At 40.3% G+C, this 16,037-nt stretch overlaps 1 protein-coding gene across 7 annotated transcripts in view; it reads right to left on the bottom strand.

Moving 5' to 3' along the window:
* Positions 1 to 16,037, bottom strand: part of NOL4 (nucleolar protein 4) — a gene marked incomplete at its 5' end in the record, with an annotated part of 199,607 nt that overhangs the window by 78,679 nt on the left and 104,891 nt on the right. For all 7 annotated transcript variants that reach the window (XM_084888711.1, XM_084888710.1, XM_084888716.1 and 4 more), the window contains one exon: positions 13,939 to 14,222. In XM_084888711.1, the coding sequence (XP_084744837.1) occupies positions 13,939 to 14,222 (284 nt within the window). The remainder of the gene's footprint in view (positions 1 to 13,938; positions 14,223 to 16,037) is intronic.

Genomic DNA, 16,037 nt, shown 5'->3' on the forward strand with positions numbered 1-16,037 from the left:
TGAACCTCATTATAATATTTAGTTTATGTAGAGTCACAGATAGTGAATGACATTCTTATGCTCAGCATTTTTCTTTTTTTTAAATATATTTTTATTGATTTCAGAGAGTAAGGGAGAGGGAGAGAGAGAGAGAGAGATAGAAACATCAATGATGAGAGAGAATCATTGATCGGCTGCCTCCTGCCTGCCCCATACTGGGGATAAGCCTGCAACCCAGGAATATGCCCTTGACCAGAATTGAACCTGCAATCCTTCAGTCCACAGGCCAACGCTCTATCCACTGAGCCTGGCTAGGGTAATCAGCATTTTTCAATTGCTGAAGCCAAAGGCTAAGCAACCAAAAACTGAACTATGGGTATACTGTGCATCACTTCTCAATGCTCAATGAAGGAGCTTCCCCCTGGTGGTCAGTGTGCTCCCACAGCCAACCTCCCCCAGTCCCTCCCCAGGGCCAGCTGGCCAACTTCCCTTGGTCCCTCCCTCCGGTGGCCCCCCTTCTCCTCCCATCAATCACTGGCCAGACTGAGGGACCTCACCCGTGCATGAATTTATGCACTGGGCCTCTATAAAACCAAAAGAAAACTCCTTGGAGAACTCCTAAGGCAGAATAATAATTCGTCGTTAATAATTGATGAGTTAATATTAGTAAAGTTGTTAGAACAATTCCTAGTCTATAGAAGCACCATACAAGTGTTTGATAAAATAAAAATAAGTACCATTGTTATGTCAGGGGTACTTCCTTGTCAGCACCTCACTATAGCTGCCTCATGAATTTGATGTGCACTGTGTCATGTACAATGTCCAATAAGATCAGCACAACTCTTTAGCCTCTTTTATTCTCACAATAAATGAGTTATTTTGTTCACCAAATATTTACTGAGCACTAATTATGTACCAGGTGCTATTCTGAGGGCTGGAGGTACAGTCACCAAATGAAACACAAGATCCTACTCTCATGGGAGACTATCTTCAACCAGGGAGGACTATCACCAGGTGGAAATTAACCGGGATGATTCAGACATTGGTACGTTATCACAAAAGTCAACCAGGTCAATGGCTCCTTCCCTCTTCCTTCCCCCTACCTCTTACAGTGACCCATCCTTCCAAACAACCCGCCACCTCCCTCCCCCCAGGACAGGTGTTTCGTCTTCTGGCTTGGGTCTGTTGGCTAGTAGCTTCCTGTTTGTTGGCCTGTGGACACTCTGAGGAGGACCCCTGCTTGTTTCCTCCCCGGTCTTTCCTCCTCACTGTTGGCCTCACATTTCCACTTGCCAGCCAGGCATCCCTAACTGACCCTCTAGCGGGCTAGCACCTGAAACACCATCATTTCGAAACAGGTTGGCCCTGCTCTGCCCTGGCAAAGGCCCTCATAGCTGCCTCGTTCTCTAGCGCCCTCCAACCATTCCATGTGGGCTGAGGCCTCCATCCTTCTGGCCACGGCACAGGACCACTGCATCCCTCTCCTGCTCAGATCCCTGCACGGTCCCCCACGCTCAGGGACACTAGCCAAGGAGCACACCAGAACTGGACCTGGAAAAAGTCCCCCAACTCGCTTTTAGGCACCCCTTCATCCATCCAAACCCTTATGCTCCAGATCGTATGGTGCTTTCTTACGTTTGTGACTGTATCCTGCTCTGTATTTTCCCCTCCTCAAACTTACCTCATCGGAACTACCTTTATGCTTTGAGTCCCCCATGAAACCTTCTCCGATTCCCTACTTTGTGTTTTCACTGAACAGTTCGCACCTAAAGACTGACATTTATGTATTTTTATCTTTGATTTGTGGTTATGTGATGACTTCTTCAGAAATAATCTGTAGCCCCACAGTCTTGGGTGGGGGGGGGCACCCTACCTGCAGCAGAACTGAGGGGTATTGATGACTTGGATAATTGTGACCCGGGAGTGTTCTCCCCAAATACTACTAGTTTTGCTGAATTATTTCAGCACTATAATGGCACCTCAGATGAGAAGGCTAACACCAGGAATAATGGTTTCATTAATGAAAATGTAGAAATACACATCACAGGTTAATTTGGGTTTTTAAAACTTTGTCGTAAGCAGGACAGTGAAGACCCTCTGCATTACCATATGGTGAACATGTGTCCATATCTGTCTGAATCCATTGAATATACAATCTTCAGGCGAAAGCTGGGCTTTAGGAAATTGTGATGTATCCATAGAGGCTCACCAATTGTAACAAATGCACTACTCTGGTGGGGGATGTTGGTAATGGGGGAAGCCACGTGTGTGGGGGACAGGGGGACTATGGGAAATCTCTATACCTCCCACTTAATTTTGCTGTGACCTTAAAACTGCTCTAAAAATTAAGCCTCAAAAATTTTTGTCTTAAGCATCAGAGTGAAACTGATAAACAAAATTACTTAGTTTTCTTTATATTAAGTTTTCACATTTGAGAATCACAATAAAGTCCTCATAAACCCAAATGTCTCCTTTGCCAGCCTGCTATCACTCTATCCTCCTCCATCACCATATTGGAAATTCACTTTTATTTTAGTCACCATTCTTTTTTAAAAAAAATATATTTTATTGATTTTTTACAGAGAGGAAGGGAGAGAGATTGTCAGAAACATCAATGAGAGAAACATCAATCACCTGCCTCCTGCATACCCCCTACTGGGGATGTGCCCGAAACCAAGGTACATGTCCTTGACCAGAATCAAACCTGGGACCCTTCAGTCCGCAGGCTGACGCTCTATTCACTGAGCCAAACTGGTTTCGGTAGTCACTGTTTTCTTTAATTAAAATATATTTGGCATATAATATAGTGTAAACTTAAGGTGTAGGTGAGTTAATTTGATACAGTTGTATAGTACAATATGATTGCCATTGTAGTGATAATTAGCACCTCCATAATACCACATAATTATCATTTCTTTTTAGTGACTGGAATAATTGAAATCTAGTCTGTTAGCAAGTTTGATGATTATAATGCTGTCTTGTCTACATTCACTGTACTATAGAACGCATTGAAGCTTTATCTCAACATTTGTCTCTCTCACCCACCTCATTCCCTGGTAACCATCATTTTGCTCTGATTTTATGAGACAGCATTTGTCTTTCTCTGTCTAACTTCTCTCACCTAGCATAATGTGCTCATGGTCCATTCATGTTGTCGCAAACGGCAAGCTGTCTTTTCTCGTGTCTGAGTAACATTCCATTGTATGTGTACATGAGTAAATAGCACTGTATTTATCCATTCCTCCATTGACAGGCAGAAGGTTGTTTCCATATCCTGACCATTGCGAAAGAGTGCACATTCCTCTTTGATATGCTGTTTTCATATCCTTGGAATATATACCCAAAAGTGGAACTGCTGGATCATATAGCTCTATTTCTAATTTTTTGAGAAACCTTTATATTGTTTTCCAAAGAAGCTGAACTAATTTACATTCTCACTAACAGAGGGAAGGGTTCCCTTTGTTTTTGTTTGTTTGCTTGTTTTTAATTTTTTTCTTTATTGATTTAAGCATTATATATGTTTACTTACCCTCCCCCTATTACCGTCCCCCCAGTACTTGCCCACACTTATTTTGTGTCTTTCTGATGCTAGGTATTCTAACAGGTATGAGGTTGTATCTCATTATGGTTTTGATTTGCATTATCCTGATGATGATTAACTTTTAGTATCTTTTTTATGTACCTGTTGGTCATTTAGATGACTTTTTTGGGGGGGGAGATGTCAATTTAGTACCTCTCCCCTTTTTTAAATTAGATTTGTTATTGAGTTATATAAGCCCTTTATCTGTTTTGGATATTAACCCTTTATCCAATATCTGACTTCTAAAAATTTTCTCTCCTTCTGTAGATAACCTTTCCATTTTGAGTGTTTCTTTTGCTGTGCAGAAGCGTTCAGTTCCATGTAGTCCCATTTGTTGATTATTGATTTTGTTGTTTGTGTTTTCAGTGTCAGATTCAATAGAGTCATTGTTCATGGTAACATTTTCAAAGGAGAATCTCTGGCCCAGAGAGATAAGAGCATATACACTTGAACTGGAACAGGGCATGGTCATGTTCCAGATTAAGGTCCCAGTCAGGTGCATAGTGGGGAGTTTGGGGAAGCCAAACAATTTGAGGAAACTGCTGGTATGAGAAAGTGCGTGGGATAAGATAAAAATGATGTATTCCCACACTGCTGCATGTTTTTCCTTTAGCAAACATTTTATAGGGAGCAAGCTTCATGCATCTAAACCACGTTAGTGTGTGATCGTGCAACCCACCACCCTTATAACCTATCACCCATAATCCACCACCCGCCACATTGCCCTCATTCCTCATGAATCTTTCCCCCCGGCTGCCGGGACCAGATTGGTGTCATGAAGGAAGTGGCATTTGAATTGGACAAATTCCAACAGCACAAGCACAGATTTTTAACAAGCAGAAATTGTAAGGTATCCTGGAATTTATTTCTTTGAGTACATGTTATATAGTTACAGAAATAGGTCCTAGAAAAATGCCTATAAAATGCATCTGGAAATGAATTACATCCAGGGTCATGGAAAATAGGTATAAATATAATAGGAAGAAAAAGGGGACAAAGGAAGGAATAAAAAAATTAATATTTATTAGTTGAAATAAATTAATATGCTTCTTCAAATTGCCAATCTCATTAAGTGATTTGTAGGCTATTAAAATAAATATTTTTAAATTGAGAACTACTTTGCAAGATTCAACTAAGCTTCAAATTCTGAAGCCAATAACTACCACCACCACCACCACCATCATAAACATATGAGTTTATAGAAATGCACACAGTCTTATTAAACCTTCACAATTTCCTATAGGGTAAGTGCTATTATCCCTCTTTTACTGATGAGGTATTTAGGCTTAAAAGTTAAAGACTTGATCAAAGTCACAGAAATAATAAGCATACTTTTAAAAAATATATATATTTGTATTGATTTCAGAGAGAAAGGGAGAGGGAGAGAGAGATAGAAATATCAATGTTGAGAGAGAATCATTGATCTGTTGCCTCCTGCTGGGGATCAAGCCGGCCTCCTGCCCACCCCCTACTGGGGACTGAGCCCACAACCCAGACATGTGCCCTTGACTGGAATCAAACCTGGGACCCTTTAGTCCGCAGGCTGATGCTCTATCCAGAGTCAAACCGGCTAGGGCTAAGCGTGGCTTTTCGGTCAGCAAATAACTATGAGCCATAAAATAGCATCGGGGGGGGGGGGGGGGGCGGGTGTCTCAGTGTCAAGTGGAATTTGCTGCTGCTCATTGTCAGACCCGACCCTATGATCTTAGACTATATTGTAGCAGTTCAAATAATGGCGAAATTACAGAAATCCACATTCTAGAAATCCTTATTGTAGGTATTTTGTAATGTCTGCAGGTCTTAGCTTTCCCATTTGTAAAAAAATGGGAATAATAACTGAGCATAATTACATGGGGTTATTATAAAAATTAGTTCTTAGAATAGCACGTGGTGACAAATTTTACCTTTTACTAACTCCCATTATTAATTTTGGGAGCCAAGTTTAGGACCTCATTCCTTTTCACTCCATCGTCCAAGATTTCTTCTCAACCCCAACTTCCTCTCCCCACTAAACTTAAGGTCTCCATATAAAAAACACACCATAAAAATGCTAATAGGAGGCCACAGATAACTGCCCTTGGGAATATACATTAAGACTCATCAAATATTTTATATTTTAAAAACTATTACACTAAGACAAGTTGGAATATAAAGCTCTCTCTTTTCTCCTTCTCCTTCTCCTTCTCCTTCTCCTTCTCCTTCTCCTTCTCCTTCTCCTTCTCCTTCTCCTTCTCCTTCTCCTTCTCCTTCTCCTTCTCCTTCTGCTCTTTTCTAAAATTTGAGCCTAAACTGATGAGTTTCAGTAAATCCTGGGGTAATACCAATTATTTGAGCAAAACAAATATTTATCTAAAAAGTGTCAGTGCAAGTATTTGCCACTGACCAAGGAACTATCCACTAACTGTACCAGATCTCAGCCTCTCTTGATAGTTTGCTGGGCTCAGTTACTATATGGCCATAGAGATGGCCGGTTTACACAGCATCAGCAAGCAGGAGGAAGGGGAGGGGAGGATGGGGGAGAGGGAACCATTCAGGAGCTCCAGAATCAGACCCAGGTTCCATACCAGGTTCGATGACTTAACAACTTGTTTAACTGCTGTCACTTAAATGACTTATAATGCCCTGGATTTTACGTCCTTATGTTTAAATGAGGCTGGTAATTACATTTGCCCTCCTTACCACACTGAGTTGGTTTCAGTTCAAAATATGAAAGCATCGTACAAGTGTTCATTATTATTACAGATGACATGTAATATGAGAACTGATATATCCTGTATCCTGTGGCTGTTAGTTTCCTTCACATCCTCCATCGCTTACCTATTCCCAGTTCTGCGCATGGAACATTCTACCGTATTTTAAAGCTATACCTGGATTTCCATCCCCACCACCACCTCACAAAGTTAGGGCCCTGTCCTCTGTCATCAGCCTACTCCTCCCTGTTACTATACTGCTTAAAGATGCCAAATGCCACAATGATTGACCCCAAAACACAATCTGAACACACTAGTTTGCTCTCCTACATCCTAAGGTATATCCCTCTCAATTGCCAAGTTACATTTTAAAAGGCATTCGATCACAGCCTACCCTAGTCTGGCCCCCTAGACCAGTGGTCGGCATACTTATTAGTCAACAGAGCCAAATATCAACAGTATAATGATTGAAATTTCTTTTGAGAGCCAAATTTTATAAACTTAAACTTCTTCTAATACCACTTCTTCAAAATAGACTCGCCGAGGCCATGGTATTTTGTGGAAGAGCCACACTCGAGGGGCCAAAGAGCTGCATGTGGCTCACGAGCCACAGTTTGCGGACCACAGCCCTAGACCAATTCTCCAGACTTATCTCTCATCACTCCCAGCCTCAATGTTGACAGGTTTCACCTGAATGTTCTCTTTATTGAGAATGCCCCATTCCCTTTTGCCAGATGGCTGCCTCTTAAACATTAAAAGTTAAATGGGCCAGGTAGGGTAGCTCAGTTGGTTTGAGTGTCGTCCCAATATGCCAAGGTGGCTAGGCCGATCCTGGGCCAGGGCACATATAAGCATCAACCAGTGAATGCATAAGTGGAACAACAAATTTAAGTTTCTTTCTCTTCACCATCTCTCTACCATCCTTTCTCTCTGAAAATCAAGAAATAAAATATTTCAAATAATTAAATCGGGAACATTCTAAGGAATGGTTAATAGGCCTAGAAGGGAATCCCACATACAAATTAATTTCTATATTATAATACACTTATTTACTTGTATGTCTGTAAATTCTTTTTATTGTTGTTGTTAATCCTCACTCGGTGATATTTTTTTCCCATTGAATGTTAGGGAGAGTGAAAGGGAGGAAGGGGGAGAGAGGAAAACATTGATGTGAGAGAGACATATGTATGGTTTGCCTCCTGCATGTGCCTTGGGCCAGGATTGAACGAACCTGCAGCCCAGGTATGTGTCCTTGACCGGGAATCAACCCTAAGGCCATTCAGTGCAACACTGGCAAAATATAAGCTTTTCAATGACAGAGATCTTCTTTCCATTCACTCTAGCACCCAGGATAGGCACGTTTGTGGAGTATATACTGTTGTTTCTACCCTGAAAAAAGTCTAAGCCAAAATCTCTATATAACACCAAAAAGTTAAGCATTGAAAATCATCAGATTAAAATGATAATGAGCTGGAATAGCCACATAACAAAGATCAACATGACACTATTCCAAACGTGAATCCATTTTTCTTGTTTTAAAAGGCAACCTTATTACACCTAAATATTTCAAAGAGGTATTTCAAAAAATGCACTTCTGTTCATTATAGCTACATGAAATTATATAGCAATTATTAATGGAAATTATGATAAATATTCTACATACTTTAATGTGAATAATAATATCCACTTTGGTAAAAATTTAAAGGGAAGATTAATTGATTATATGTCACATGGACCATGATGAGGAAATATTATTTAAATAAAGGAAGATTAAAGGGTCTTAGGAACTGAGCCCAAAACCAAGTATGCAGTAACCACAGCGACACATTAATTCTCCAACATTAATCACCTTCCCACAAGAGTTATCACTTGAAACATTATTCTTTTGGGAGACTGATTCAGAATATTTTACCAGATTAAGTTAAATGAAGCTGAGTCACAAATACTAAAAGAAAAAAAAGAAAACTAAAAAGATGACCTTGCCAATTTGGCTCAGTGGATAGAACATTGGCCCATGGATTGAAGGACCCGGGTTGATTCAACCAGGGCATGTGCGTTGGTTGGGCTCCATCCCTGGCCCAGGTCAGGGCATGCAGAAGGCAACCAATAGATGTTTCTCTCTGTGTGTCACTCTTTCTCATATCAATGTTTTTCTCTCTCTGTCTCACTCACTCTCACCCACTCTAAAAACCAATGGAAAAATATTCTCAAGTGAGGATTTAAGAAAAAAAAAAAAGGCGGGGGGGGCAATAATTGTGCTTTAAAGTTATATATTTCCTCCCTTACTGTTTTAGTTTTGTTTTTATTCTCCCTTATTAATAATTTAAAACATATTTGCATCTGGGCTTGTATATTCCTAACCTTTCTTTTTCCATATAGTTAATCCCTTAACACTTCCTCATGAGACTTACTTTCCAACATTTCTACTTTTCTCCTGAACTCTAATGTTGCTACTTGTCCTCTAAAACTGTGTAGAAAAAGAAATATCACCTAAACTCTCAATGCAATTTATTTATTCTTTAGATTGGTTAATATGATTCCCTGCTTGTCTAGTGAGTTAATTTGCATAGTAATAAGCAATCAGTCAAAGGCATAGTCCTGCATAGCTGTTCTTTTTAAGAATTTCTAGTCACTGTTTAGTTTTTCAAAAGGCTTTATAATCAGTTTTGTTTTATATTATTCATAATAAAACCATGAAATAAATCAGTATCAAACTTGCAAGAATCTAAGCTACGTAATTAAGCTTTCATAGTCCTCCTAGCCTGAAAAATGCTGGAAGTTCATAGTGGGGTCACTTTATAAGTCGGCACAGAACTCATGGGACGATCTTAGAGCTACAAAAGGCAGCAATGACTGAACAGAGAAGCATTAAACCTTTAGTGTCAAGTTCACCAGAGCGCCTTGGGGTAAGACCAGAAAGCCAGGGGCCCTGGAGGACTCTGCATATGGATTCGGATTGCAAGGAGAATTCCTAAAAATGATTCCAGACATTGTCTTCTTCACAACTGACACGATTCAGCTCGTTTACCCCAATCCAATTTCCCACGAATTGGGCTAATGTTCCATCACAATGTGTTTTGAATGTCACTCTTAGTATTAACTTTCCTGACCACTGTCCAAGTGAAGACTTCTACCACTTCCCCTACGGGTTGCTCCATTTAATAACTACTTACCACTGTTTTGAAATGCCCTACATGTTTGCTTCCAAAATACCCTGCTTTCTTATTTGGGTGCCTTCACTTTCTTTTTTAGTTCTTTTTCCTACACAGACTGCATTTACGCCACAGGCTCCTGGGGGTCAGTCTTCTGCAGGATGATACATTTCCACTCTCTTCTCTCCTCAGCCTTTGCTTTCCTGGGGTAATCCTATCAACCACGTCAGCTCAAACAGCACTGCTACTCTCAAGTCTTTCTAAAGTTTCTCTCTCCATCTGCAGGTATTTTTTGGGGGAGCTGATGTGTGTTCCCCAGTGCCTGTTAAACATATCCAGAAGATACTACGAGCACCATAAGCTTCACATGTCAAAAGTGCTTCTTCAATCTTTCCTCATTCCAAACCTTGGGGAATGGAATCATATCCACTCACCAACCAGCCCCAAATCCTGGAGTCATTCTAGAATGTTCTCTGCTTTATTTCCCACATTCAATATAACTTTATTTCTTCAAAATATTTGAGGAACTATTATGTACCAGATATTAAGTCAGGTGCTAGACATACAGCAATAAGCAAGGTAGACATCATGTCTATAGCCATAAGAATTGGCATCCTAATGAAATGTACAGAAGTAAATAGGCTATTCATATGGGAAAGACATTTCCAGGAGTTTGGCAATATACAACCTATGGAACTCTATATAGCGTCCCTATTAATACAATTTCAAAAGAATGAAAGGAACAATATCTCTGCATTCTTTTCTTTCTGTATTGCCACAATAGTCCTCTGACCAGTTTTCATCTTTTTTTTTTTTTTCCTGGTCCATATCCTATTCATCCACTAGAATGTTGCCAGAAAATTCTAAAATTCCAAGCTGACCACAACCTTACCATGCTAAAATCTACTATTGGATACAATGCAGAGTCCTTAAACTGGCCCACAAAGCCTTTGTTGATGGAGCCTCCTTATATCCCATCCCTCCATACACACTCTCTGCTGTGGCCATGCTCAACTCCCTACACATCTTCACACCAAGTAGAAGTCTCTAGAAGGTCTTCCCTGAGAATCACTGTAGCCCCGTGGATGCCCCACATCTGTCCTCTCACCCCCCTGCCAGATGTCCATCATTGTACTTGTGGAATTAGATTACAAGTTTGCCTCTCTTTCCTGCTGGACTATGAGTGTTTGAGGGACAGGGACATGCCTACGTTTTTGCTTCCCACAACAGTGCCTTGCATGTAGGAATCCCTTGCATAAAGTCACACCTAGTTCTGAATGGACAATGCTTCCCAACCCTATGAAATCAACTCATCTTCCCTGTCTGCATCCCAGGCCTTTCACAGTGAAAACAGGAGACCCCCTTTGGGGGGGAAAAATGGTCATCTCACATTTCCTTCAACGTTTGAGACTCATTTCCTATAGAAAGCCTTCTTTTGTACTTCAATAGAAATAGTATTTACTTACTTTGAACTCTCAATATTTTAACACAGAAATCTCTATTTGCCTATACCTTCTTTTAAAAAAAATTTCTTTGATTAAGGTGTTACATATGTGTCCTTATTCTCCCATTACTCCCCCTGCCCCGCCCCCCCCCAACTCATGCCCTCACCCCCCTGTTGTCTGTGTCCATTGGTTAGGCTTATATACATGCATACTTTCATTAAGAAATGTCTCTATGTATATGTACCTTCTTTACCAAAACTGCTACCTAAGAGCCTCATGAATAAAGTCTGCTAACTACTTCCTTGGTGCAAGGATGGCAGGTCTAGAATTTGTCCCTTTTGGAGGAATGAAGAGAGTCCCTCTGGATTCTGCTCTCAATGTGCAAGGTCTCACAGTTCAACTGTTCTCTTATTTGATATCTCAGCACTGTCCATCAGAGCTGGCCATGCCCTCATTCTTGAAAGTGGAAGTCACTGAGCTTCCCTACACCCCTTCCAACTTCCCCCTGCCTCTCTGGCTCCTCCCCACTCAGCTGTGGGAGGGGTTTTTCCTTTAAGAAGCCACTCACCTTTCAGTGCCTGGGGGTACCTCCTCCCCAGGTCCCTTTCCCATCTCATTCCTCAAGCAATCTGTGCCCCTGGATAGCTCTGTTTGAACAGGAGAGCAAAAGTAACTTTCTTTTGTTCAATGAGTGCGAGAATGTGTTTCAATGAGCAGAGTTCACATAGTAATCACAAAGAAGGGGATAAAGAAGACAGCAAACCACGGAGTGGTTTTTTTTTTTTAAATCAAGACTTATGGTGTACAAAGGACATTTCATGATTATTCAGGTTTTATGGAGACAGGATTATGTGGCTGGCAGGGAAACTTAAGGGTTGTTTTGTTCTGAAAAAATGTGGCACACAGAGGCAGACCCTGTTGGTGAATATAAAACCATGCCTATTGGTGTGACCTGGCATTAAACCATTGAAGAGGACACTTGTGAGTTCACCACCAACAAAGGGCACATCGGCCTCCCTGAGGCGGAAGAGCTTAGAGTCTGACAATGTGCAGTGACTTCCCTAAAAGAGGATAAAACAACACATCCTCAAGCGAGAAAGCATATTTAAATAGAGCCATTTCAGAAAGCAAGAGTGCCTCAGCAAAATCAGGGATTAATCCAGATGAAGACATTTTGCTTTTAGGGGATCTATGTACTAGTAAAAAAAAAACATGTTCTACAACTCTGGGGGGGGGGGGGGGATGAAGTCAAAATGTATACTCTATTAAGGTCCTCCTGTTTTTAAAAGCATACCTTAAAAATTATAGAACCACGTCACTAGCATGAGTTATTTCAAACTGTAGTAATATAAGCTTAATTAAAAAATAAATCAGGAACATTGTAACTTATTCTAATATAAAGAATCTGGTTGTGAGATGATAGCACATTGTGGTTTTAATTTGCATCTCCCTGATGACCAGTGACATTGAGCATCTTTTCATATGTCTCTTGGCCTTCTGTCTGTCCTCTTTGGAGAAGTGTCTGTTCAGGTCCTTTGTCCATGGTTTAATTGGATTGTGGGGGGGGTGGGGGGGTGTTTGGTGTAAGTCTTATAAGTTCTTTATAAATTAACCCTTATCAGATGTGTCATTGGCAAATATGTTCTCCCATCCAGTGGGTTGTCTTTTCATTGTGATGGTAGTTTCCATTGCTGTGCAAAAGCCTTTCAGTTTGAAGTAGTAGTCTCATTCATTCGTTTGTTTGTTTGTTTCCCTTGCCTAAGGCGATGTAGCAGGGAAAACATTGCTACAAGAAATATCCTGGAATTTACTGCCTATATTTTCTTCTGGGATTTTTATGGTTTTGAGTCTAACATTGAAGTCTTTTATCCATTGGAGTTTATTCTTGTGTGTGATATAAGAAGGTGGTCTAGTTTTGTTGCAAGAGGAGGTAATGGGCCAGATCTCTCAGACACAGTGGGAGCGAGGTCCTTGGGGTGCCGCTGAAATGAGCATTTTCAGAAGACCCCCACTAGACAGTGGTCAGCAAACTGCGGCTCGCGAGCCACACGTGGTTCTTTGGCCCCTTGAGTGTGGCTCTTCCACAAAATACCACAGGCTGGGTGAGTCTGTTTTGAAAAAGTGGTAATAGAAGAAGTTTAAGTTTAAAAATGTTGGCTCTCCAAAGAAATTTCAATGGTTGTACTGTTGATATTTGGCTTGGTTGATTAATGAGTTTGCCGACCACTGTCCTAGGAGAATGAGATGCAGCAGAGGGCTTTCTGTGGGTGGAGTTACATTCCTCAGGTTGTAAAAGCCCCTGCCCCTTACGCCAGTCCTGGGGCTCCATTAGAGCCAAAAGCAAGGCCAGCATCCAGAGTTCCCATTCCATGCTGCAGCCAGGTTAGCTCACATCCGAGCTAATTAAAGCCCATTATAGCCCATTGTGTGGAGTCCCACAAGGTCCTGAGCCATGTGGGCCCAGGGGCGCTCACCCCCAGCTGGCATCACAGGAGCCCAGCACGCCAGAGCGAGCACAAACCAGGAGAGCATGCTCCTCCTTTCAGCACAGTTTATGATGAGATACTTGTCGGAGCACTTATTTAACCTGCACGTTTCTTCTAGAACACAGACACATTCTCCTCTGTGCGTGCAGTAAACGACTGACCAAAGTCCTCAGAGGCTTCGATGGAAACTTTATGGCTACAGACACCTGTCTAATCTTGGGGAAACCAGATAGTGATTTTTATAGTTGGAAATTGTGTTCTGAGAGCTTAAACTTTCACAACCAGAGCTCCACACACTCCCAGACACAGACCCATAAAAGATTACATAAGCTAGAAAGATTAAGTCAAGTAATTCCACATATGAAAGCACGCCAACAGCTTTTCCTGAGACATGATCCATTTTGCTCAGTCATTCCTTTAACAGATCGCTTCTCTTACAGGGACGCATGATATCCGTGGCTATAAGTTTCTTGGTAATATATTACTAGGACTTACTTGTTTAAAATATTTTTAGATTTTTTTTTTAAAACAATCTTCATCTCTTTATTTCTTTGTGACCTTCATGGCCAAATGAAAAAGCCCATGGAAACTGTAAGATGATCTTACCTTGCTTCCATTTTCTCTCGCCTCCCTTTCCATCTTGAGGTCAGAAATTAGAAGACTCTTGTATTTGCTTTTGCCATCGCTGCTGTGGTCCTCGGTTCTGTACTCCGAAGTGAGCTGTGCTGAGAGGGGGCTGTCGCTCAGGTTCAGCGGCTGCTGGTCCTGCTCCAGCCCAGGTTTGCCATCCCCACCGGAGTCGCCCATCTCCCTGCTGTGCGTTCCCCCTGAAGCAATCGAACTTTGCCCCACAGTCTCATTGCCATTAAAGCTCTCTGCAGCGGAATCATCTGTTGGAAAGAAAAACAAAACAAAACACATTTTGATTTTAATGAATGTGCCATTCAGTTTCTACTGCAACTATCATCCACCGAGCTCTTACTATGTGCTTGGCATTGCGCTAATTTTACATACAATGTGTAATTTATCTTTAAGAATACGTTTGTCAAGTTACATTGTTACTTTTAATATGGTAGGCACATTTAGCCACAAGAATAAGTGAATACAAATAAGAAAAAGAAGGAAAAAAAAAAAACAGAGAAAACTGTTTAATCTCAAACAATCCCAAAATGTACATTTAAACACAGAGAATAAGATAATTGTCAGTTATTTTGCAAATAGCTTTTGTTTTTCCAGTGAGAACAGCCATATTTGGTAAAAAATGCTCTGATAAAAGCACTGTCTATCCTGCTAATGGGGTACATACTGATTCAAGCTTTGTGGGCGTTTAATATGCATCTGACGCATTAGAAAGGCTCAAAAATGCAGTTTGGGCCATTACACGTCTGGGATTTTAAACATAAGAAGCTTCGTCACTGTGTGTCCTTCTGTGCAGGTAAGAAGACATTTATGCCAGTGCTGTTTACAATGGCAAAAACTTGGTATAAATTACTGGAAAAGGAGACTTGCTTAAGACACAATGGAATGAGTAGAATATTATGGAATAATTCAACATTCCATTTTAAAGTTATAGGAAAATGTGGAGGAGGAGGTGATGGGAGGTTTTGAGTCTGAGAGAGTTGGAATGCAGCTTGAGAGTCAGCAGAAGTGACTTTAATTTATTGTGGGAAATGATGTTTTAAAGAGATTACTCTGATTCAGATGAGAATGGGGTGGAGGCAACAGAATGGGAGTTGGGGAGACCAGTTAAGAGATTTGCACGTCACCCCGGTCAGCATTGCTGAAGGGAAGCTCAGACTAAAGGGGCAGCTGTGCGGAGAAGGAGGGGACCAGCACAAGCCAGTGAGGGACAGGGAGACAGAAGGTGGGCTGGACAAGGCCCAGGAGAAGCCAGGTCTCAGTTCCATGAAAACAGAGAGCGCTGAGTTTAATTTTCAGTAAAATGCTCTTTTAGAACAAATATTCTAAAAGTATTTTAAGGAAAGTTAAAATGTGTTCAAATATTCTCCTATTATTCTTTGTATGTAGCCACTCAAGAAAAGACTTCATGTGGAGCAAAAACATACTTAGGGAAACTGGTCATAAGTAATGTGAAATTGTACTTTCCATACTATTAGTTTGATAAACCAAAAACATCCTTTTAACAATGAAATACCTAAGGTTTTTCAAGTAATTGCAGGTATATATTTGCATATATGTAATTTGAAAAATTGTGCATATTTTTTGTTATGTCAAATCCTTAGGCTAAAGTATGAAAGATAATTTTGGATTAAGCTATTCCTTTTGAAGGAAGTCCAAAGAAAAACATAATGGACATATACATGTCCAATTATTTAATTTATGAAGAAAAATGTGATTTAACATTTTATACTAAAATCCTTTAAAAATTACTAAACATTTCACGTAAGACATTTGAACAATATAGTAAAATAACGAATAACCCCAAAGAAATATTACATTTTAAAATAAATTCTACATTAGCATGAAACAAATCCAATACCCACTGTAGTTAAAATTCAATCATGTGATATTTGTTCCTTTAATCTGAAATCAACATCAATATTTAATAAACAGTGTACTAGTTATTCATTTTTCAGGGAAGATAAACATTACTATTTATCAGAAAAGTCTTTAATAAAAGTCATGTATTTATAATTTCTATACAAACAGTAAATGAATAAAGGAGAAAAAAATATTTTTAGACA

The sequence above is a fragment of the Pipistrellus hanaki genome (assembly GCF_964339955.1).
Source record: "Pipistrellus hanaki genome assembly, chromosome: 6".
NCBI classification, from domain to species: Eukaryota; Metazoa; Chordata; class Mammalia; order Chiroptera; family Vespertilionidae; genus Pipistrellus; species Pipistrellus hanaki.